The sequence below is a fragment of the Carassius auratus genome, unplaced genomic scaffold, assembly GCF_003368295.1.
Source record: "Carassius auratus strain Wakin unplaced genomic scaffold, ASM336829v1 scaf_tig00047793, whole genome shotgun sequence".
Taxonomy (NCBI): Eukaryota; Metazoa; Chordata; class Actinopteri; order Cypriniformes; family Cyprinidae; genus Carassius; species Carassius auratus.
In genome coordinates, this window is record NW_020527048.1 from 21,457 (window position 1) to 48,076 (window position 26,620).

General features: G+C 37.3%; 1 protein-coding gene across 1 annotated transcript in view; it reads left to right on the forward strand.

Moving 5' to 3' along the window:
* LOC113088978 (VPS10 domain-containing receptor SorCS1-like) overlaps window positions 1–26,620 on the forward strand; it is a 58,947-nt gene that overhangs the window by 19,161 nt on the left and 13,166 nt on the right. Inside the window, exons 10-21 of the mRNA XM_026255874.1 lie at window positions 3,101–3,177; window positions 5,268–5,359; window positions 5,643–5,750; window positions 7,611–7,728; window positions 9,790–9,923; window positions 11,947–12,060; window positions 12,309–12,480; window positions 15,352–15,538; window positions 17,589–17,722; window positions 17,894–18,017; window positions 18,616–18,728; window positions 22,415–22,549. Coding sequence (XP_026111659.1) covers window positions 3,101–3,177; window positions 5,268–5,359; window positions 5,643–5,750; window positions 7,611–7,728; window positions 9,790–9,923; window positions 11,947–12,060; window positions 12,309–12,480; window positions 15,352–15,538; window positions 17,589–17,722; window positions 17,894–18,017; window positions 18,616–18,728; window positions 22,415–22,549 — 1,508 coding nt within the window. The remainder of the gene's footprint in view (window positions 1–3,100; window positions 3,178–5,267; window positions 5,360–5,642; window positions 5,751–7,610; window positions 7,729–9,789; window positions 9,924–11,946; window positions 12,061–12,308; window positions 12,481–15,351; window positions 15,539–17,588; window positions 17,723–17,893; window positions 18,018–18,615; window positions 18,729–22,414; window positions 22,550–26,620) is intronic.

A 26,620-nucleotide genomic window follows, 5' to 3' on the forward strand; every position in this document is an offset into this window, starting at 1 on the left:
TGATAACAATATTCGTATCTTATTTGTATTCATACATAAAGTGCAAATATCTCTTACTCTTTATAAATATCTTAATAACTCTTTAAAATTTTAAGGGTAGTAAGAAAAGAAAAAAAAAAAACTCTTTACGCTGGTGAAAATAAGTTAGTGCATTGACATATAGTGACGAAAGTGACATGACATTCAGCCAAGTATGGTGACCCATACTCAGAATTCAAGCTCTGCATTTAACCCATCCAAAGTGCACACACACAGCAGTGAACACACACACACACACTGTGAACACACACCGGGAGCCTTAAGGTCCTTTGCTGATCCCGCTCCCCTCTTTCCACCCAATACTTTTCTGTCATCTCTCCACTTTACTCTCAATAACAAGCACACACAGAAAATAAAAAAATAAAAATAAAAAAAATAAATATAACTTTATATGCATCATGATCAATTTGCATCAAGAAAAGTGCTATACAAATAAAATTTAATTTAATTTCATTTAATATTATTTAAATAATATTTCCTTTCACAAATAAAAAATAATTAATTTCTAAAAATAATAAATGAAAAAATTGAAATATAATAAATATAATATAAATCTTATATTATTTTTTTAAGTATTAATTACTTACAATAAATAAATGAAGAAATAAATAAAAATCTGAATGTACCACCCCCCCCCCCCTTTTTTTTTTCTCATGTATATTTGCGTACCATTAAAGTATACTATTATCTGAAACAAGCACTTACAAATGTAATTTTTAAAATGTAATAGTATTATTAATATTACATAAATGTTTTCCTCATACTGTTTCATTAACAATACCTGTAGTAATTATATAAAACTGTGGTTACTTTACTTTCTTAATTTGGAACTGCCCTGTAAAAATGTGCCTGAAATGTTTCAGATTAAATCTTTAAAGAAGCATTTCAAAGTTGAAGACACATATTTAGAAAAAGATTAATAAAACTCAATAGTCGAGGATTATTTGTATTTTTGCTTTGGATACAGACAGGTAGAACAATTGTCTAGATGACAGGTACTGGAAGAAGAAAATACTTTTTAAAGTGTGTAGCTCTTGTATTCTTCCTTAAATCCCTGACATCAATTTTTTTTTTGTTTTGGAACTCCAAAGGCGAAACATATTTAAATTCCTTTCATCTTGAGCGCTTATGACACTGTTATTGTCGAAGATGTTCATTTTGCGCTCGTGGAGCACAGGCATCTGTAGATGGACTATAAACAAGATTAGTGTCGTGCTAGCATAAACAAATGGAAATGCTAAGTGCTACTCTTGAGATTAGCGGCAGAGAGTCTTTAGAGCATTCTTATTATTCTCTCTCCGTCATCTTCTGTTTTCACAACCGACTAACTCTTCCACCACTTCAAACTTCAAATGTTTATTTTATAAGATTGAAAGCGCTTGTGACTTTTTCATTTTACTCCTTCAGGCTTGTGTCTTTCGTGACGCTCGCCGACTATATTGCCTCCGGATGCACGCAGATGAAATATAAATGTCTTGGCACTGTAACTATCTAGATAAGTAATCCTAGGAGGAGAGCGACTATTAGATATTAGGCTCTAAATTGACGTTTAGTTGATTGATTTGATGGCAGAAGGGTTGTAGAGAAGCCACAGACTTTCCTGAGTTGCTTAGCTTATTAGATAGAGAGGTTTTCTAGAACTCCTACTTACCTCACAGGGTCAGACTCTGATTTCATTACACATGATGCATTTGCTGCTGTAAAAAGCAATCTATCTATCTATCTATCTATCTATCTATCTATCTATCTATCTATCTATCTATCTATCTATCTATCTATCAATCTATTTCTATCTATCTATCTATCTATCTATCTATCTATCTGTTTTTTGTCTGTTTATCCATCATCCAATTGATCCATCCATCTTCATGTCCATCCATCCGTTGATTTATTTTTCTCTCCATCCATCTTTGTCCATCCATCTTTCTGTTCATTCATTTGTTGATCTGTCCATCCTTCTTTCTGTCTGTCCATCCTTTTATCTGTTCATCTATCTTTCTGTCAGTTCCATCCATCCATCCCTCCCTTAAGTGCATGGATTTATCTTTTTATTGCATAAATAGATTTTTTATTTAATATCTTTAAAATATTTTTTGTATCTTATGCTGCTGGATACAAATCAATCTTTCTGTCCATCCATCCATTGATTTGTCGATCTATTTTTCTGTCCATCCAGCAATCCATCCATCTTTCTGTACATCCATTCATCCATCCAACCATCTTTCTGTCCGCCAATCATTTTATCCCTTAAATGCATATCTTTTCATTGCATCAATTATCATAACTGAACAAAATCCATTTATCTTTCTGTCCATCCATCTGTTAATTTGTCCTTCTATCTTTTCATCCATCCATCCATCCATCTTTCTGTCCATCCATCCATTAATTTATCTTTCTGTCAATTTATCCATCCATCTTTCAGTCTGTCCATTCATCCATCCATATTTCTATACATCCACCTTTCTGTCCATCATCCATTGATCTGTCCATCAATATTTCTGTCCATCCATTAATCCATCCCACCATCTTTGTTAATTTACCATCCATTCATCCATTCATCTATCCATCTATCCATCCATTTATCTATCCCTTGAATGCATGAATTTATCTTTTCATCACCTCATTTGAATGTTTTCTCATTCAAACTTGTTTTCTTTTCTTTTATCCTGCAGTATACAATGGAACAAAACCAAGTTACATAATAGTTATTCTGTCACAGAATACTGCACACACTACAGCATTATGGGAAAAAGGGAAAGAGAGTATATGATATTCTGTAGCTGCCCTTGCATTTTACAGTCCAAAAACATTTATTTTCTAATCTTCAAACTAATCTAGTCATCATTAATAATCACAAACTAATGATAAAATGTAGTCATTGTGGGTAAATGAATGATTAAGAGAAATACAAATCGTGACGAAATCTATAAAACACTTGGCAGCATTTGGAATGATCATTTGGCACAATCCACTCAATCTTCATATTCATATAACTTTAGTTATCTACTCTCTATCTGCTTCGGTAAGCATGACTGTAATTGTTCTGCTCTTCTCTCCATAGGTTCAATCGGCGCAGAGTTAACGAGCAGCAACGTTAGCATGTTCATCACATCCGACGCTGGAAACACGTGGCGGCAGGTGACTCTGACCATGGGGTATTCAGCCAGATGAGGGTGGACATTAATTTCAGCACTGATGCTTATCTTTAAGCGGATAAATCCATGTGCCGCATTTCAAAGCCAATAATCAAATGACACCTTCAGAGAAAACTAAATTCAATGACATATATGATGCCCGTGGGTGCATGTTTGATGATGCAATTTAAATTTATGGGGCCAGCTGTCTAATTAAAATTGGAGAGCTCAAATAATTAAGAGAAAATTAATGTGGCAAAAAGTTAAAGCATGCACGGGTAGGGCACGGGTTTGATGTCATATTTCTTGTCAGTAAGAATTACAATCACTGGGATTTGAGAAATAGCATCATTTCAAGGACAGCAGACCTGTGGTTGCCAGCTTTCATCTAATCAAATTGAAAACCCTCCCAAGAAGAGTAAGGATATGAAATATTGTCATAACTCATCCAATCTGACATTATGACTGAAAATAACACGGGAACATATGTAATAATGCCCTGAGACACATATGAGCAGGAGTACATAATGTGAAGGTTTTTTTTTCTTTAAACTTTGGCACTCAACCAGCAAATATATTTTTCAGAAATAAGCAGTCCTTATTTATCATAGATTTATGTAGATCAAAGCACCCAGGGTCATATGCATTTCTTGGTTATAATGACTCTAGCGGAGCTTGTAGCTCGGTTGATCCAACTTTTCCAATGTGTTCACAGCCAAAGGAAAACAAAACAGACCCCACACAGTATCCCGCTAACATAAACACTAGCCTCGTAATCATTAGCCCATTAAGTACTTAAGCCAATCAGAGGGTGTTTTCCTCCACTGTAACAGACTTGTGTATGCTAAATGTTTGAAGCCCCAAGGCATAAACTCAACAGGAATTCATGTCAGCAAGAATTCACAGCACCTACGGTGCAGTTATCAGAGCTCTGGGGCAAACAAATGGAAACTGCTAATTAGGGCCTCAATTTTCAGTTCAACTTTGCAGTAGGTCAACCTACTGTTGTATCAGGCTGGATTTTCCACTGTAAGGCAATTACTTGTTTCATACATGTTTGCAACTTATAGCGAATATGTAATGATGATTAGAGGGGCCACTGCTTTTAGAGTTTTTTTTTAAATTATTATTATTATTATTATTATTATTATTATTATTTAGTTCTATATATATATAAAATTATGCTTGTGTTCACTCTTATAAGAAAAGGTACAAAAGCTGTCACTGGGGCAATAACTTTTTAAAAGGTACACTTTTGCACCATGTTTATCTCTAAAGAATGCAAACTAGTAACTTAAGGTACATATTAGTACCTAAAATGAACATTTTAGTACCTAATGGTGCAATTTACTGTAGTACCCTTTAGAAAAAGGTACTGTCACAGTTTGTACATTTTCTTCTTTGCTTTTGTATTTTTTTTTTTTTTTCCTGAGTGTGGTCTAATTTATGGAAGTATTTTACTGAAAAGCACAACAGACTTAATTGTAAATTGATTACACAACAACAAAGAATATAAACAGGACAGAATCAAACTGGATGGAAATAAAGGGTTAAAATTTGCTTTTGAATTAGCTGACAGGTTGATTAACGTGTATTAAGTTTATATAATTTTATCAAATAGGATAAAATGCTTTAAAATTGGGCTGTCAAATCGATAAATTGCAATTAATCACATCCAAAATAAATGTTTGTGTTTACATAATATGTGTGAGTACTGTGTACATCTATATGTATATATCATCAATCATTTTAGATATTATTTTAGAGGGAAAACAACAGCACACGCATCAGTGAGTATTAGCAATTTAATAAATTCATTGAAATTTTACTATTGATATTAGTTAGTTTGTCTCATTTAAAAATAGGGCTGTCAAATCAATTATTCAAGATTAATTCCAGGTAAAATAATGTAATATAATATATTGAATATAAATCAAACACACACACACACACACATAAATTCACTAAATTGTGATAAAAGGAAATTAAATATTGTTATGTTTTATACTTTATGCAGTATTTTAATGAGTATATAATGAGAATATCAAAATGAATGGAGCAGCACATAATTAATACATTCTTTGTCTATTCCAGATATTTGATGAAGAGTACAGTGTGCTGTATCTGGATCAAGGCGGAGCTTTAGTGGCAATTAGACACACCCCTCTTCCCATCAGGCACCTCTGGTAATCCTACACCAAATCATTACTAATATTCAATGCGTGTGTTCGTAAAACATGAGTCAATGCAATCACACCGATCTGACTCACATAATCACGGGGAGTGTGAACATTCTCATTAAACCCAGTAGACTGTGTAATACTTTTGGCTAGTAATCTAGATTAAATGTCGTAAAGGTGCAGTAAAGTCGTGTTTGAATTATTTGCCAGCTGTGTGTAGAAATGCAATCTTTTCTACATTACTTTTCTACACTGTAGTTTCAGCTGTGTGCAACTGGTTTCTATACAGGTTGAGCTTTGATGAGGGGAGGGTGTGGAACAAATACAGCTTCACTTCATCCCCACTGTTCGTGGACGGTGTCTTGGGCGAACCGGGCGAGGAAACGCTTATAATGACGTAAGTATGAAGAATATTCATTAGTAATACATTTTGCTTGTTCTGGAATGAGAAAATGGTGCTTGATGAAATATGGTTTATGTGATGAACACTGTAAACCCTGAATGTCCTCAAAGAATCTGAGTAAATTCAAAGTAGTGCTGGCATTGTCACTTTTTCCCTAACTGACATGATTTGTTCTGTTACTGTATGGAAGCCCGTTTACGCCAAAAAGAAAAATTCACAATCGCGATGAAAAAATATGAATATTTTCTCTGAACTGTGAGTTTATTTCTCACAATTTTGGCTTAATAACTCGCAGTGTGGGTTAAAAATTCACAAGTGTGATATAAACTCACAATTCTGAGAAATAACTAATTGTGAGAAATAAAGTCAGAATTGCGAGATAAACTTTGTTCACAGAATTTCAATCTCACAATTGTGACTTTTTTCTCATAATTGCAATTTTATCTCGCAGTGACTTTTGTTTTCTCCAAATTGTGAGTTTATTTGTATCTTGCAATTCTGGCTTTATAACCCAAAATTGTTAATTTATATCACACATTTCTGCGAGAAAAAAAAAGTCAAAATTGTGTTTATATCTTACAGTTCTGACTACATAGCCCACAACTGTTAATTTATATCATGCATTTCTCAGAAAAAAAATCAGAATTGTGAGATAAAAAAGTCAGAACTGCGATAATCGTGAAAAGAAAAAGACTTTTGTTTTATTTATTTTTTTATTCAGTGGCAGAAATGGGCTTCCATAGTTATTACCCTCTATAGGACTAAACAGCTTTGTTAGACATGCATATTAGTACCATTTTATCTAGCTCGAAAACAATATATAGACTGCTTCATTAGGTAAACCTTCCTAGACCCCGGTTGTTCTGGCATTGCCTTCAGAACAACCTTAATTTTTTTTGTGCCATAGCAGCCAGCAAATTGTTGGAAACCATCTTTAGAGATTTTGGTCTATATTGACATCATAGTATCAGACAGTTGCTTCAGATTTTCTGGTTGCAAATCCATGACACAAATCTCCCGTTTCACCACATCACAAAGGTGCTCTATTGGATTGAGATCTGGAGGTCATTTGAATGTGGTGAACTCACAGTCACCTTTCTTTCCCATTCTGATATTCGGTTTGCACTTCAGTAGAACATCTTGACCATGTCTACGTGCAAAAATGCATTGAATTGCTGCTATGTGATTAACTGATTTGATATCTGTATTAAAATTATGTTGTATAACTAAACTTTTTATTAAATGTTATACTTTAAACTTTATATCTTGTAATTATGACTTTAAATTTCTACTTTATTTTTCATAATTGTGACTTTATGTTACAGTGAAAAATCTGTCATAATTACAGGTTTCATATGATTAAATGGTAATTGTGAAAAAAAAAATGCTCAGTGATTTGCTTGGTGATAAAAATAAAGCAATTAATGATAAAGCAAATGGTTTATTTTTAAACCTTCCAGTAATGACTCACCTATTTGAAAAGGCAAATCATTAAGACCATGCCAGTTCTGATTTGGCATCATCCCGAATCCAGCACAACCTCAAATTATTTTGAGAAGTATTTCATGAAGTTTTCCTTTTGTAGGATATTCCTAGATACTTTCTGCTCTCTTTCTGACAGGCCCTAAAAGTGTCACACTGTTCTTGAGTGTCAGACTTTCTCAATGTGAGTTTCAGACTTTTTGTTGACAGTTTGACGCAGGTTTCCACTGATGTGGTTTGACTTGGATAACATTGCTAAGCATTTCCTCTTCCTGTCCGCTCTACATCTTTCTAATCATTAGAGTCACTGCGCTCTCGATATGCCACTGCTCGCCAGACTTACAGCGGCTGACGTTGTGCCTTTGTTTGCAGGATCTTCGGTCACGTCAGTCACCGCTCAGAATGGCAGCTGGTAAAGATAGACTTCAGGTCTATCTTTAACAGAAGATGCATCGAGTCTGACTATGTGCAGTGGGATTTACATGACCAGGTGAGGAATGATTTTAGTATTTCAGCATTTGGTTCCCCAGTCTGAATATTTGCCCAAATCATTTTTTCAAACACACACACGTTTGATAGAACAAAAATAAATAAATAAATATGACCCAATTAATAGAAAGGTCAGAAAACTAGTTTTCATGTCGAGTTAATATAATCTTAAACCTTAAAATTGTGAACTGTAATTTGTCTCTGTCACCAACAACAAACAAGTTCACTCTTTGTCAGTCATTTTGAGTTATGTTGTGATGACATTAGGGTTTCACTTGGGAGCCCCAATCATCTATGACTTTTAAGAGAAAATGCCAAATGAAATTTAGCATAGCTGCATCACTCCCCATGCATAAGGGTATAGATAGGCGTTGTGTGCATCCACTCATTCAGATTTTTGCTTTGGAGCCGAGTGGATGAATCTGCTTGATCTACACAGAGCCCATTTCATCAGGTGGCTGGAATCTTTTCTGCTTGGCGTCACGGTGCGAACAGCAGTGTCCCTGTCTACAGCGTTCCCCTGGGCACTTTAACTGAAAGAGCAAATCACGAACGGCTTGCGTGTTTTTAAAGATGTCGTTCCATCCGTGCCCCCTTGGTTGTGGTCGTTACCTGTCTTCTGAGGATGAACACAGTCGTTGTCTTCAGTGTCTGGGCATCTAACATGCAGAAAGTGCATTCATTGATGACTCATGTACCTTTTGTGGGCATCGTTGCGATCTCCCTCTTTTCTAAAAAGAGAGGCACCCGCTGCTGCTACCCATCCTGGTCTCTCTGGATCCCCGGTCTCTCTCCCAAGTGAATCCTCAATGTCGTCATGACATAACGTCTCCGTGTCCTCCACCAGGGAATGAGGGTTACGTACGTAACCGAGACGTTGTTAGCTTTGATTAAAAATCTGAAATAAATTGCTCCAAGTTCCCTCAGGCTCCATTGTGACAATCACGCGGCCTCTGTAAAACAAATCTCACCATCGCTACATAGGGCGGCAGTGGCTCAGTGGTTCATGTAGGTTGTCTACAAACTGGAAGGTGGTGGTTCAATCCCCGGCTTCACCTGACCAAGTGTCGAGGTGTCCTTGAGCAAGACCCCTAACCCCAGCTGCTCCATGCCATGTGGTCTGTTGAAAGCACTATATAAATACAGTCCATTTACCATCTTAATGCATCACTGTCCTCAACTCCGCTTCTATACTGCATCTCAAGCCTTAAAATTAAAAGAGGCCAGTATAGTCTCGGTCAGATACCTTTCTGCTTTGTCTGATCTTTCCAGCATAATAAACTCTCCACTGAGGCCTGGTGCTTTAGATTGCACTAAAGAGTGTTCTGCATTGGCTTTCTGTTTTTTTTGTTTTTTTTTTTTACAATATTTTTTACTAACCGGTCCTGACATTCTTTCCCAGGGTCCGCTGCTGAGACTATATTTGAACAGAATAATATATATCCCAGAAGCCACGCCAGAAGCCAAGTGTCCTCTCACAGGAGTATAATAGATGTACCTTTATTAGTTGTAAGGACATGGCAGTAGACTGTCCTACTTTAACCTGAAGCCTTGTAGTGCTTTCTATTTCTGTGACAAACTCTGAGAAGCTAAGGCAGACTTGAAGACAACAGAAGTCGACAGAAGACAGAATGATATCAAAGTTTGGATGGTTAAAACTCAGCTTTTGGGCTGTAGACTACAGTAATATGCTGATGAGTTCAAGCCATTCAGTGAAAAAAAATTAAATAAAACATATTGTGAGAGGCCTAGAAGCCTGAAATCTTTGACAAAATGAACCCCACAGAGTTCAGGTGTGAGATATGAAATATGGAACGACCAAGTACAATGAGCGGAAACAGTTTTTCCTCTCTCTTTCCTATTTTCTCTCTTCTTCTTTCAAGTCTCTGGAAATTTCCAGTAATTTTTTGTAAATTCAGTGTGATGCACACATGCTTCATTGTTATGAATTATGTGAGAACTAAAATAAACCTGAACGAAAACACCACATGCCAACTTTATTGTAGAAAACATTTGTGTGTGTATGCATGCATCTATGTTTATGTTGAAATCCTGCTTATAGGGTGACCGCTGCCTCATGGGAGTCAAAAGAGTCTACCGAAAGCTAAAGCCCATAGCCAGGTGTGTTATGGGTAAAACCTACTCTGTCACGATGATATCCGAGCCATGTGACTGCACTGAGTCAGACTTTGAGTGGTAAGTAAACAAGCATCGTTCTTTAAAGATTCCCACTCTGTTGTAAAACAGACCACTTTAACACTGTGATATGTCAATGTGAAAAACCACAGCAAATTATTATTATTATTATTATTATTATTATTTATTTATTCTAATTAAATAATTTTACCAATCAAAAGTTTGGGGCCTGTAACAATTTAATTTAATTTAATTTAATTTAATTTAATTTAATTTAATTTAATTTAATTTAATTTAATTTAATTTTTAAGGAGGATACATTTTAATTCAGCAAAAATGCATTTAATCAAAAGTGACAGTAAAAAGGCATTTATAATGTTATATTTTAATTTAAAATAAATGCTTTATTTTTACATTTACTTTCTATTCATTAAATAATTATATATATATATATATATATATATATATATATATATATATATATATATATATATATATATATATATATATATATAAACAGAAAATAGAAAATTAGAATGGTTTCTGAAAGATCATGACTGGAATATATTAAATTTAAATATATATTAAAAAAGAAAACACTTTTAAATTGTAATATTAATAATTTAATTGTATTAATAGTACAGTTTTCTCTCTCTCTCTCTCTCTCTCTCTCTCTCTCTCTGTATTTTTGATCACATAAATGCAGCCTTGGTGAACAAGAGACTTCTTTCAAAAAAAACAACAACAAAAAAAAAGTTACAAATCGAACTCAACTTTTTAGTGCATGTCAACAATTGTCTCAAAATAAATTTATTGAAGAAGTATCTGTGAGTTGATATCTATATGAAATAAGTCTCTCTATCTATAAGTCGTGGCTAGTCCTCACTACAAGATCAGCATTTTAACACGAGTTGCAGTAATTTTCTTAAAGAAGATCTTCGCTATGTGGAAACTAGTCAAGCTGTGTGAAAACGGCTAAATGGAGACAAACATGTTACTTCTTAAAAATCACAGTTCCTCAATAATACTGTTGTCTCCATCTGTCAACCACCCTGTCTTCTGTAGTATTTCACGCCCCACGCTTTGTTGCTTAAACCCTCCATCTGTATTCCTAACAGTCTTTGCTCATCATGTAAATGTGGCCTCTCTCCTCATTTCCCCCTGAATTATCAAAGTTATTAATGTCACTGTTCTGGAAAGTTCCAAATTTGCAGGCCCCTCTGGGCCATACAGAACAAAGTGTGAAAGTTGTTAATCAGGGAGTGAAATGCTGTGCGTTTACCAACACAAGCTGGCTACATCTGTGTAGCTTGTCATGGTAATTAGTGTCATTTGTTTTCTTGATTGGGGTGCTGCGTTGCATTGTAGGACAAACAACTTTGGCTTCTGTTGTCTGACAGTTAAGTCTAAAAATAAATGAATTAATATAAAAGTGGATGCCGAAAGTATTTTTATGCTGACAAAAATTTCCATGTATTAGAATACATAGACATTTCTTTCTCTGGGATATTTGTTAAATGTTAACATGAAAGAGAAATGCTAGCACTTTAACTGCAGGCTGCTATACAATTTTTATAAATTGTCAGAAATTAAATGTTATATAACTGCAAAGAAAAAAAAAGCTTTAAAGCATGTAACAAGCATTATTTTTAAGGAGTAAAATGTCTTGTTAAAGACTTTTCTTGACTTGTCAGTAAGAAAAAAAGATTGAATGCATACTATACACTATAATGTCAGTGGCTTTTGCTTTAAATACATATTATTCATGACAGCTATAATTATTTCCATATAAAAAAAAATTTAGAATTATTAATGTTAATCACAGAGAGAAAAATTGCCGTTTTGACTTCAATATAAGGCTTCAATAATGTACTAATAATAATTTGACTTCAATATAATAAAGGCTATCTCAATGTAATTCAACCAAGCATAAACTAAAAAAAAAAAAAAAAAAAAAAAAAAAACAGGTTTTACTTGAAAACTCAGAAATTGAAAAGATAATGCAATTAGCACACTGAATTAAGCATGGCATTTTGAAGCAGGGAAAATCATGTCTGTTCTCACCGGGTTTTTTTTTTAACAGTGATTATGGCTTCGAGAGAAGGGCTGATGGGAAATGTACTCCAGCATTCTGGTTCCTGCCCTCCTCCATGTCTCGGACCTGTACTACAGAACACACATTCCTCAACAGCACTGGGTGAGATCTCATTTGACGCATGCATCTATCCATTAAAGGGATTATTCAGTGTTCCCATTATCATTGATGTTAATCATGTTTGCCATCTGCATTCTCAAATGATTTTGATGTATGACTCATTTAAAATGTTGTATGTGTTTTCACTGTCGCAGATAAGTAGGCTAGTGCATTTCAATGTTGTCAACTGATCGTTTTGTATTGGAGCTTCAGAACTGGTTTGTAAATGTGATTTTTGAATGTATGTACAGGTACAGAAAGGTGGTGTCTAATAACTGCACCGGTGGAGTGATGGAGAAGTACACAGCTCGTAGGCAGCTGTGCCCTAGCCAGGCCCCTCGGGGCCTTCACTTAGTGACCAGTGAAGGGAAGCTAACGGCTTCTGTTGCCAGCAACGTCACCTTTCTCGTCTTCCTGGAGGAGGTATAGAAAGATTCAGTGTTTCCTTTACTGCCTATAGGTGACAAAATCATACATTATCTTTGAGGGAATGTGAGTTTGCATTCTGAGCAGATAAAAACAACCGCAAAATAATAGCTAGAAAACACATCTTTCCCAATGACTGCTAACAGTCATCAGCTATGTTTCCATCATCCCATTGTATGCACATTTTAAAGTATCGCATCAGAAACATGTGATGGAAATGGCAAATTTAGAAAAAAAATCCCTTAATTTACAAAAAAGTTGTTACGCTCGCTAGAGGTGGTTTTTAACTCAAGATTCTTATTTGTCACATACATGATTATAAAGAGAATATATATATATATATATATATATATATATATATATATATATATATATATATAACCAGCAGTGAAATGTGAGTAATGTACTGTAATTAATGTAATGTGATTAATGAGAGATGTTAAAGGTCCCGTTTTACGGGCTTTTTTGTAGCTTTGATTGTGTTTACAATGTGCAATATAACATGTGTTCATGTTTCGCGTGGAAAAAAACACAGTATTTTTCACACAATTCACCTATCTGTATACTGCTGTTTTCACTGTCACAAAAACGTGCTGATGACTTCCTTGTTCTATGAAGCCTCTTCTTCAGAAATACGTAACGAGTTCTGATTGGGCCAGCGGTTCCTGTCTAGTGATTCAACAGCAGCTGAGAGCAGGCTGCCCTCCTGGAAACGCGACTGGGCTAGAACGCACGTGCTGGAGATGTATTTATAGTCACAGGAGCGTTTTTACTGACGAGATGCGCATGAAAAACGCATTTGTTTTTTTGCACAGCCCTAACATCTAGTTAACAAAGCTAAACAGCGTTGCCCTTTGTGTAATAAGTTACAGAAACTGTTAAACGCACCAACTTAAATAATAAAATACACTTACCAGTTGTGGTCCATAAACAACGCCTTCTCCAGACAAAGAGGGAACTGCTCCATCTTTCAAGAATAATCTTTGTGCAAATCCAGCATTAAACTGATTGAGATTGAGAAAGTTGTCCTCAGCAAGCTGTCCTCAGCAAAATGAGCTGCACATAGTTTTACATGTGCATTATAATTTTCGGGAACCGAGTTAAACATAAATTGTAACCATTAATCTCAAAGTACAGCTTCCCTGGGAAGCCCAAACAAAGGTGATTGGACTCAGAGATGAAAATAACAGCGTTTCAACGACATGGCGACAAAAACAAACAGCTCTTCCTTCTTCTCCGTCGGAGCGCAACAAGGCCACGCCCCCTGTTTGTGAATTCATGTGGGCGGAGGTTAGTCAAAAAAACTGTTTTAGTGACGTCATTCCTGCAGGAACTAGAGGGATGTAGTCCAAACGGGTCGTTTTTTGTAGGCGAATTCTGTTAAATCAAATATCTCGCTTGGCATTGAACTTTGAGCTTTAGCATTTTAAAGATATTATTTATACTCTAACAACAACATTACACACTAACTAAAGTTTAAAACATGGAATCACGAAGAAGGGGACCTTTAATGCATTTTGTTCATTCAGTTCTCTGACTTGTTCAATGGAAACGGTGCTAATTTGCAAATGTTTTATGCCATGTTTCCAATTTTGTGCACAAGTTAAATTCGCAACTTTAGAACAAAACCCATCTATTGTGACCAGTGTATTCAGTCACAAACAAACAACTCCAGTAACGCTTTGTTTTAAGAACCAATTGTCACTATTGACAAGCAGCGTATTAGTATGCATTTTACTAGCATATTGGCTGTTTATTAATACAAAGAATATATTAAAGGACTAGTTCACTTCCAGAATAAAAAAATCCTGATAATTTACTCACTCCCATATCATCCAAGATGTTCATGTCTTTCTTTCTTCAGTCGAACAGAAATTAAGGTTTTTGAGGAAAACATTCCAGGATTTTTCTCCATATAGTGGACTTCAATGGGAGCAAACAGGTTAAAGGTTCAAATTGCAGTTTCAGTGCAGCTTCAAAGGGCTCTACACAATCCCAGACAATGAATAAGGGTCTTTTCTAGTGAAACAATTGACATTTTCCTAAAAAAAAGTAATCCTTGTTAACCACAAATGCTCATCTTGATTTAGCTCTGAGATGCATGTCCACAACTTAAATTAAAAATTAAATTAAATTAAAATTTAATTTATGCATTTGGCAGACGCTTTTATCCAAAGCGACTTACAGTGCATTCAGGCTATCAATTTTTACCTATCATGTGTTCCCGGGGAATTGAACCCCCAACCTCGCGCTTGATTTCACAATGCTCTACCAATTGAGCTACAGGAACACTTATGTAAACTTATGTATGTAAACTTCATACATTAACCACGCTGGAAATGCATGACTAAACTGTAACAACTACCTTACTAACTATTAATAACCAGAAAATTAGGAGTTAATTGAGGCAAAAGTCATAGTTAGTTATAGTGAGAACTGGTTATGGTGAGAACTAAAGTGTGAACTTTACAATTTATCCATAGTATCTACTGCTATATCCCAAAGTACAGAGATAACCATCATCCACCATAAATCAGGCATTATAAGCTTGAGCTTTTGAGAAATCTTGCCTGTACAAGAGCAATGTTTTCCAATGGTAGATCAGCGGTCTGGGACAGACGAGACATCTTCCAAAGCAGATGAACTGACAGCTGAATGAAGTGTACACAGAGCTTTGCCAGTACCGTAGTCAGGAACAGTTTTGCTTTCAGCCTAAAATAAAGTGGAAATATTCTAAGATATTACAGGTGGTTCTTTGAATGAAGAACATTTGTTCACCAGCCTGGTTGTGTGCATGTGTGTGTGTGTTTTATTATTTTTTTGACCAAGACTCAATGATGTTTTATGTTTTTACCCTTTTTTCCCCAGGGTGATGGATCGAAAACCAGCATCACAGTGGATTTCGGCGATGGAAATGCTTTCACCTACTCCAACGTGAGCTCTATCGAGGATGGCATTAAACACATCTACAAGAATGTGGGAATCTACCGAGTGTCAGCCACGGCAGAGAACAGTCTGGGTTCGGAAACAGTGCTCCTCTTCCTACACATTACGTGTAAGCCAAGATATGGGAGGGCGAGTAACAATATGCACAATACAGACACCCATATCGTATTCTACTTTTGTATCCGTAATGTATTTTAAAGACCCACTGGGTCTGAGGACTATGAACTAATTAATGCTTTATTGACCAGAAAAATCTCATTTGGCCTTGGTCGTATTGCACTCTACATTAAGCAGTCTAGATTTCAAGCTTATAGTCTCTAACTGGACCACGAGATTGGAATCATCCCTCTTAGTTATTGCCGACAGAAACTTCAGTGTATGATGAAGGTCCCAAGAACCCAAAATATCATCAAGGTCTGATGAACTTTACTTAATGTAACTTTAAGAATTATGGACCAGTTATTTTTAGTAAATTAAAACCATACAGCACAATGTAGTCAAATCAATTTCCAAACAAATAACTAAATTATTTTAAGTGAATCAAATACTATTAGTTTAAATTTGTTTTCTTGTTTAATGTTTTTCAAAAGGATATTCAAGAGTGTAATTCAAGAAAGGTTTGGAATGTTATTGCAGAACTATTTGGAATATTTTTATTCTAATTCTCTTGATTGTTTATGGCACAAAACACACAGAATACAGAAATTATTTTAAGTGAATAACAGCGTCGAACTGTTATATTTATTGTTAAGTTGTATTTAAACCACTTAGACGTCTTATGACAATGCACAGGTACATTATGAGTAGCATTAAAAATTTCACAATTTTTTTTAGCTAGTTTAAAATATAGTTAGTGCCAATTATTGAATTGCCTTCATGCTGTCTCTCCAGACTGTGAGAGATCATTAAAAAGCATTGATTTCAGATGTCCTTGCCCCTCAATGTTTTGAAAAAAAGAAAAGTGTGGTTGGTCATTTCAAATGGTGGTCACATGGCCCGTTCCTGTCTACGTGGGTGGTTCTTGGCCAGAATATGGATCAGACTTTATGCCAATAATTGAAAATTCTGGCTTTACAGACTTTTGAGCAGACAGCTCTATCCTATGTAGCAATGATGTTGGACGTTGCTATTTTAACACATTCTGCGAGCAGATGGCCTGAGTTTGAGCTTGTTTTAGTAGTTGTAGTCTGTGTTTGTGCTAGAGGAAGCTCGTCAAATATCAGTGTTTAACATAGATTAACTAAGCATTTTGATTCACATGTTCACCCTTTTTCCCATGACCACTTAGTGAACTTGCCACCCCCTGCTTCATTCAGGCAGGCAGATGCCTCCGCAGTGACATATTGATCAGGGAGACGGAACGCTTCCAATCTGTCAATCCTGTCGTGCCAGGCAAAGCAAATAGGGCCTTTGGAGCATGAGCTGAAATTCACACGCAGATGGCTCTGTGTTCCTATGAGGAGTAGTTGTGAATGAATGAATATATGTCAATATACATATCATTTGGAAGATGTTTAGTTTGTGCTTCATTAAGGCTGTTCTTTTCTTTTTTTCTTTTTTTGGGTCACAATTAAGAACCACATTCCACCATATTTTGCTCATATATAATTCTCTGAGAATATATCATACAACTGCTGTTCAGTTTTTTTTTTTTTTTTTTACTTTTTATTATGTTCAAGGAATTCACTTATGTATTCGATTAAAAAATATAGTAAAAACAGTAATTGTGAAATGTTATTACAGATTTAAGTAACTACTTTCTGCTTGAATATATTTCAAAATATAATTTATTTCTGTGATGATGGGAAAGCTGAATTTTTAACAGCCATTACTTATTGTCACATGACTCTTTAGAAATCAATCTCATGTTGATTTTGTGCCCAATAAACTGTTAAAAAAAATGTTAAAATAATTATATATATAATTTAGCAGATGCTTTTGTCAGCGATTTAATTATAGCAGTCAAGTTATACTAAGATAAATATATTTATATCTAGTTTTAGCACAAAAATGAAAAACTTAATTGGTTTCTCTCATCTTTCTTTAACACAGCAGGTTTGAATGTAAGGAAGTGAACAACATTTGAGAACTAGCAAGCACTGTTAAACTCTTTCGGCTTGACCAACCAACTTTTCTCTTTTCTTTCTCTCTCGGCGCAGGTCAGCTGGAGTCTATTCACCTCTCCGCCCCTTTTGTCGCTGTGAAAAATAAAGAAGTCAATCTGACGGTGGTTCTCTCGCCAAGCCAAGTGGGAACGGTCACCTACATCTGGTGGCTTGGGAACAATTCAGAGGTAAAGTCTCCATGTGTGACTCATTAGACATCTGTGCATGACTCAATCTGTGTGTGTGTGTGCGTGTGTGTGTTTGCCTCAGCGACTGCCATGTAAATAAAGCTGGCATGTTCACTGCAGCTGCGCTGACAGGGCGTCCTCTTGAGAGTCTCTCTCAAACTGTATTCACAGCCCGTGATCACGCTGGAGGGGAGTGTGGCATTCACGTTCCCTCGAGAGGGAATCAGCGTTGTCACTGTGCAGGTGTCTGCTGGGAATACCATCCTGCAAGACAGGAAAACCATCGCTGTCCACGGTGAGTTTTACACACAACAAGGAAGGAAACACACTGCTAGGTATTGAAGATAGCTTCATATGTGAGCAATAAGATCTCTCAAAATATGTCTTGTTCCTTGATCTTTGTATATCTGTGATACATTTGGTTTTTCTATTGTAGTTAAACAAGGAATGGTAAAAATGGTATGGTAAAAAATAAATAAATAAAATAAAATAAAATACATTTTAATGTTATGTTTTTTTTATATATATATTAATATATGTCAAATGTTTTTGAAAGAACCACTTATCCTTACCAACAGCAAAAAAATAAATAAAAATAAATAAAAAATACAATAAAAGCAATAATATTGTAAAATATATTATAGTTTAAAATTATTGTTTTCTATTTGGATATTATGTAAAATGTAATTCTAATATGATGGTTTGCTGGTGAAGAAACATTTTTTATTCAAAAATGTCAATACTCAAAATGAAACCATATTCATATTGCATTGTAAGTATCATACAGTAAATACACATTGAAAGGAAATGCGGCAGCACAGGTGTACTGCACTGCAGTAGTCAGAAACGCACAATAATTGTAAGCACATATTATTATTATTTTATCATTACAGAATACTTCAGATCTCATCTTCTTGCCTTTTCATCTAATCTTGATGATCACAACCCTGATGTGGCTGAATGGAGGCTCGATGTGAGTCGAGTCATTAAAACCTCTATGGTGCAGGTGAGTTTAAACCATTTACCATCAGACAAAACATTCAGTTTTCACACAGTTTTCGCAAAATCTGCTCCCCTATTCAGTGACATCACAGAGTTCAATATATAATGCTCAACTGCATATACAATATAATAAAGCATGAAGAGGCATTCATGTCTGTTTCCTTGGAGGCCATCTACATGGTGGCATAGTGCTAACATAACATTTAAAAGCTGTACATATTAAAGTCTTTATTTTCCGTGGAGTATGTAACTATGGCCTATTTATTCATATTAATACTCAAACTCTCTTGAACTTTCTGTCAGTGCTCTTTGCACGAAGTTTAAATGATGTGTGCAAGAATATTCATCGTCTGATCTGACATAGCTCTAGGATACAGAATAAAAGATGACTAATTTCTATCAAGAACAAAATGATTTATTCAAACAATAATCAAGGTCTTCTAGGAATTTCCTGTATAGATATTAAACACAAAGGATGACAATAAAGCACTACTGGGTGTGTTTCTCAGAAATGTAATGGCATTTGACGTTTCTGGTTTTGAGCATTATTTGACAAATGTCAGCATAAAAATGTTCAAGAAGAATTCTGTTCAGTAGTCACGACATTAACAGAGATTCCTTTCAGAGAATCTCAGTCTAAAGCACTACTTGAGCCAATTCAAGAGGGCATTTAAATTCAGAGTCTATATATACTGAGCTGGTAGTGACTTGTTTCATATAATCCGCTTATATAAACTCAGAAAGTCCAGTTTTGTGGACATTGACACACATCATTTCACCAGTTGATTTACAAAAAATAATAATTTCAGGTTTAAGAAGTGTTTCAACATTCAATATCAACTACTGTTTCAACATCAAGAACAGATCCGTTTTATTTCAATTATAGGTTATTTAACAGTATTATTATCTGTTATTGTATTTTTAAAATTGTACATTATTTACATGAAATGCAGACATTTCCAAACTTTTTGTCATCTGAACTTCATGTATTTCCTTTAAAGGAGTGGTCACCCAGCTATTTTCGAAGGCTTGATTGTGTTTATGATGGGCACTGTAACACGTGTTCATGCTTTGTTTTTATTTTAATTATTATTTTTAAATGCATTCTTTTTTCATATATTTTACCACATTGGGGTCAGATTGGCTAGCTGATTGTGTGCTCCCGGGGGCAGGGTATATGTACATTTTAATGTTAGTGATATCACAAACCAAGGAAGAAGCTTGTTGTTCATTTTTAGCTTTTCGTTTTGGAAGTTTTGGAAAACTTGATGTAGCATAATGTTCAATACACTTAATGTTGTTAATTAAAATGAATGGAGTCCATTTTCTTACTCTTTGTATTTTTACACAACTATGGTACAAGATTATCCAATTTAAATTAATGTAATAGGTCCCACTTTATATTAGGTGGCCTTAACTACTATGTACTTACATAAAAAAATAAGTACAATGTACTTATTGTGTTCTATTGTATTGTAAAACACTTTTGCTGCTATTGAGGTGGGATAGGGGTAAGGTTAGGGAGAGGGTTGGAGGTATGGGTAAGTTTAAGGGTGGGTTAAGGTGTAAAGTATGGGTCAACAGTGTAATTATAAATGTAATTACAAAAATTAAATACAGATGTAATTACATGTAGCTTTTTTAAAAATATAAGTACAATGTAAAAACATGTATGTACACAATAAGTACATTGTACTAAATTATTAATTAAAATGTAGGTACATAGTAGTTAAGGCCACTTAATATAAAGTGGGTCCATGTAATAAACAAGTTAGGATAAAAGTAATCAAAAAGCAGTCTTATTATGTTACCTAAAATGTGTAATGTAATGGTTTACCTTAATTTGGAATCAGATTACAGTAACAGATTACAATTTATAATAATCTACCCAGCTCTGTATACTGACACACACACACACACACACACACACACACACTGCCATTCAAAAGTTTGGGATCAAGCTAACAAAGTTTCTTGTGCTCATCAAGGCTGTTGATTCATTTGATCAAAAATGCAGAAGAAAAAAACACCAGATTTCTATTTTGAAAAAATTGCTGTTCTTTTTATATTTTATTCATAAAAGAATCCTTAAAAAAAATTGCAGCAAAAAAAAAAAAAAAAAAAAAAAAAAAAAAATATATATATATATATATATATATATATATATATATATATATATTAAATCAAATAAACAGCTTTGATGAGCACAACTTATTCAAAAAAAAAAAAAAGTATGGATCCCAAACTTTTGAATGGTATGTGATATCCATTCCTGCTATAAGAAGGGTACAAACACAAGTGTATTTAGGAGCTTTGTTGGGTTTCCACGCTCCACACTTTGCTTGAAGAACTCAAGTTGACACACTTGTGAAATTGGCTTCCAGACTCGCTCTCACCAATGGAAGGGAAAGAGCACTGTGACAGAACAAGCTTCACGAATATTCAAACATATGGCACAACAGACCGAAATAATCCTCAGTGTTCTCCTACACTTACCCCGTGGCATTTTCAAGAGGCCATTATAACTGAACATGGGGACTTTCTTTATGGATGTTTATGAAATATGACACTTGAGAATAACGGTTCTCATGTGAGCCATATGTGTGTTCTGCTCTAGTTGGTTAGTGGTAATGTGTGTAATGAGTTTTGCGCAAGGCATATGGACAGGTTCGAGGTGGACGTTGTGACCTTGTAAGATGAACCAAGGACAATTTTATATATTTATTTTCTGAAAAACATGAAAATTCTTTCTTTATTTACTCAACCTCATTTCATTCTAAACCCTACCATTTTTCGTCTGTGGAACACAAAAGGGGAAATACAGAAGAATTGATTTGTTGCGAGAGTGGGAACCAATGATGTGTGACATGATGTCAAATCTGGTTCAACTCATCTACAAGACATGAGGGAGTAAATGATGTATTCTTTAAATTGCATTGCAGCAATGGAATGTGCAATCATGTGTATTCTTGAGACAGAAAACTATTAATTGTATTGGATTATGTACATATATTTATATAATATTTAATAATATAATAATAATTGCATTTATTTCAGAGACCATTTTAAATAATGGCTCAAATATTTCCACACAAAAGCTTTTTTTTTTTTTTTTTTTTTTTTTTTTTTAGAAGTCCCTTATTTTGCTTTTATTTATTCAAAAATACAGCAAAAACAGCAATATGCTGAAATATTACAACATTTTAATATTTATTTAATAATATTTATTTCCTTCACAAATCATTCTAATATGCTGATTTGAAATGTCTCATAATCATATTTAATGTCAAAAATGGTTGTGCTACTTATTTTTTTTTTTTATTTTTTTTCAGAATTCTTTGATACATAGAAAGTCCAAAAGAAAAGAATTTATTTGAAAAACATTATTAATCATAATTGTCACTTTTGATCAATTTAATGCATTTTTGCTTAATAAAGGTATTAATATGTGTATAATAATAACAATAATAACTTCTAAAAAAATAACATTTTGAAGTATTAATAATAATAATAACACAATATTGAAATATTAATAATTTATAATAATAATAAATGATAAAAACATATTTGGGGTAAAAAGTCAGTCTTAAAAGAATATTTGAAATAAAGGCATTGTCTTTTTTTATTTCTTTGACTCTTGTATTCCTCTAATCCTGTTTAATCTCTAAGAGTCTGTTTGCTGGTCTTCAGGCGACAGGAGTGGATCCAGAGCAGCTGTTGGTCACTGTGTTGCCCGGACTGCCAACAGCGGCCGAGTTCTTCCTGTTACCGGACAAACAGCTGACAGAGGGGAAACCAGACAAAACAGCCACCCATTTAGACCAGGTACATTATGCATGATTTTCAATCTCAGTCGTGAAACACTCAGCTATAATTAATGTTTTGCTTTAGCTTTGTCTCTTATTCAGAAGAAAAGGCTCAGATATTCAAATACTGTTTTCAGTCTTTTCAAACACAAAAGGATGGTGGGTAAAAGGAGGATCTTGATAAGAGCTTCTTATGGTCTCCAGCAGATGTCAATGTTGGCCTATTTAATTCTTGACAAAAACCTATTTTTACTAGTCCACAGAGATTGTTCTTGATCAGAAAGTCGCTTACATTTCTCCTGAAATTAAATACTAGGTTATGAGACAAGCAGATAAATACACTTTCATAAGCAACTTCAGAAAGTATCAGTAAGATACATTTCTTATAACTCACTTGTGAGGTCAAGGGCATTTCTGGCCATTCTGCAGTATATTTGGCCATAACAGAGAACAGCCATTATCGAATATGAGAAGATGGCTCATATTCTCCAATATTGCTCTATATTTTTGAGGCAGTGATACAGACTCACTATAGAGGAGGTCATAAGTAACCCATCCACTGGATCACTTATGGGCCAGGGATATATCACGGATGATAGGGGGATATCTACACTTTGAGGATGTCCATGCATGAGCTGCTTTTTTTCCTCGCCCAAACCTACCTTGAATCTGCAATGGACCTTTCACTGCAGATCCTCATAAATCTCTATTCAAGGGTGGCGTGTTCAAAGTATAATGTGTAGATAGCCTTATTAAAAAAGTATAATAGACCGACTGACCCTGGTACAATTCATAAAGAAAGTAATTATTCATGGAAAGGTCTAATTTTAAAAGGGTGAGAAATAAGGAGAGAGTGAGACAGAAGGTGAGAGCGACGAAGAAATAAAGGAGCGCAGAAATAAGTCAGGAGTCATTTAGTAAATGAGACAGATTTAATGAAGCTTGGGTAGAAAGAGCGAAAAAGGTATTCTTTGAACAGGAAGTACATTTATGTGAGGTTTGGTACTATCATCGCTCAGATCTGATGCCCAAGAATAAATAAACAAAGTTTTCCCTCAACTGTTAACATCATATTTATTATAATTTAAAAAAACTATACAAATAGGTCATGTAAAAAAAAAAAAAATAAAAAAAAAAAGGTAAGTAGAGCAGCACATGGCAGATAGAGTGCAAAACAGTGAAGTAAACAAACAGTGCAGTTCCCCTTTCAGTCGGTCACTCTCGACGCCACGTCGGATGACCGACGAATATGGGATATCGCTTCGATAGACCAATCTACTTCGAGTGTAAACTAAACGAGCCAATGCACATTGGCATGCAATTATTGCATCCAGCTGCCGCTGATCACTGCGTAAGTATAAGAGGGCAGCAGGTGCAATGCATACCAGCTTTTCGCTTCGGAGCCGAGCGTTAGTATCGCTCTGCTCAACTGTGTCTGCTGTGAACTACGAGTTCAGCACGCTCTCGGAAGCTTCGTGTGTTGGCGAGACGGCGCTTCAGCGGCGGTCGTTCCTGTGTCGAGTGGATTTGCACACTTCAGGTTGCACTACCCCTGTCGTGTTGCAAGCGGCCATCTCCCCTGTGCGCCTCAGCACTGAAAGAGCATTTCCTAAAAGAGCAAATTCTCTCTAAAAGAGCTTCACGGGTGCGTCTTTGTAAAGACGACGGATCGTCCTTATAAGGATGCCGTTTCACCCGTGCGTTTCTGGGTGCGGTCGTTACCTGGCACCGGGTGATGGTCACGATCGCTGCCTCACGTGTCTGGGCGTCGAGCACGCTGAGGTGGCTTTCGTGGATGAGTCATGTTCTCACTGCGGGAATATGACCATCTCGGAGCTGCAAACCAGGCTCCGCTACCTTGAGGGGGGCGGAGTCCCGTTGCCGCGGCCGCGATCTGGGGCTCGTTCTGGCGGCCGACAGACGAGAACCACTTCCGGCAGTAGCGCGAGTGGTTTGAGGGTCACAGTGGTGGCAAATCCCGCAGGGAACCAACCCTCTGGGGACCACCACTCCTCTAGCACCTCCGATCCAGTGGAGCAAGCAGGTGCTGCAGGTGCACAAGGCTAAGGCACTAAAAGACCTGCACGAGGGTGGTCACGATCCAGCGCTTCTGGAAGAGCTCCGAACCGCCACTGACCTCGCGCTTCGAGCGACGAAGGTCACCGCGAGTTCACTGGGTCGTGCGATGTCCACATTAGTGGTCCAGGAGCGCCATCTGTGGCTGGGTCTGGCAGACATGAGGGACACCGACAAGGTCCGGTTTCTCAATGCCCCTGTGTCCCAGACCGGCCTCTTCGGCGATGCAGTCGAGGTTTTGGCCCAGCAAGTCTCGGCTGCCCAGAAGCAGACTGAGGCGATCCGACACATCCTGCCCCGGCGGGCAGCTGCTGCTATCTCCACCCACCCGCCGGCTGCAGTGCCCCAGCCTGCTTGTCGCCGAGGGCAGCCCCCTGCATCCGCCCCTGCTCACGCGTCGCATCTGCAGCAGCCTCCAAGTGGTGCCGTTGAGCTGGGCGCAGGCAGGCTGCCCCTCCCGTCCTGGCCCCCGTCAAACTTGGCGGTGAGCAGAAGAGCAAGAGGCCCTGGGACGGGTGACCCAGAGAGAGGTAGCTGCTTTCTGGGGGATGGTGTAGGCACCTCTCCCTCCCCTGGAGGAGGGCCAGGCAGAGAATTTGGAAATCTCGACAGGAGAGTAGTTTCCTCCCTCTCTGGGTCCCAGGAGGGCACGGAGAGTTGCGGACGGCCAAGCACCGGACCTCACTCATCCTCCTCCGAGTCTCGAGATCAGTTGTGCGAGCACAGGGATGTGGTGCTCCGGCACCTGAGCCTGTTGGGCCTTCAGGTCAGCTGGGAAAAGAGCAAACTCTCACCATTGCAGAGGATCTCGGCCTATTACATATGAGACCGCTCCAGCACTGGCTTTATGGCCGAGTCCCGAGGTGGGCGTGGAAGCACGGCACTCACCGGGTCCAAGTTACACCGGCCTGTCGCCAAACCCTCACTCCGTGGTCAGATCTGGCATTCCTATGGGCAGGGGTGCCCCTAGAGCAGATCTCCAGGCATGCTGTGGTTTACACGCATGCCTCCACCACCGCCGGGGGGGCCACGTACAACGGGCATGCAGTCTCAGGGGTTTGGACGGGCCCGCAGCTGCAGTGGCACATCAATTGCCTAGAGTTGTTAGCAACGCACCTTGCCTTGAACCGTCTCAAAGGTCTCTTACGAGGCAAGCATGTGCTGGTCCGATTGGACAACACTGCGACTGTTGCGTACATCAACCGCCAAGGTGGTCTGCGCTCTCGTCGCATCTTGCAACTCGCCCGCCACCTCCTCCTTTGGAGTCAGAAGGTTCTGAGGTCACTTCGTGCCGTTCACGTTCCAGGCCTGCTCCGTCGTACAGCCGACGAGCTGTCTTGAGCAATGCTCCCGGGAGAATGGCGACTCCATCCCCTGACGGTCCAGCTGATTTGGAGGCGGTTCAGAGCTGCTCAGGTAGACCTGTTTGCTGCTCCAGAGACCTCTCACTGCCAGGTTTTCTACTCCCTGACCGAGGGAACTCTCGGCACGGACGCACTGGCACACAGCTGGCTGCGGGACCTACGCAAGTATGCGTTTCCCCCAGTGAGCCTTCTCACACAGACATTGTGCAAAGTCCAGGAGGACGAGGAGCAAGTCTTACTAGTAGCGCCATATTGGCCTACTCGGACCTGGTTCCCCGAACTAGTGCTCCTCTCGACAGCCCCTCCTTGGCTGGTTCCTCTGAGGAGGGATTTACTGACTCAGAGACGGGGCACCATTTGGCACCCGCGTCCAGACCTTTGGAAACTCCATGTTTGGTCCCTGGACGGGATGCGGAGGTTCTAGGTGACCTACCCCAAGAGGTAGTTAACACAATCACTTCGGCAAGAGCACCGTCTACGAGACACGCCTATGCCTTGAAGTGGAACCTGTTCGTTGAGTGGTGTTCTTCTCGCCGAGAAGACCCCCGAAGATGCCCGATTGCGGTCGTGCTATCCTTTCTGCAGCAAGGGTTGGAGCGAAGGCTGTCTCCCTCCACCCTCAAAGTCCAGGTTGCCGCTATTGCTGCGTA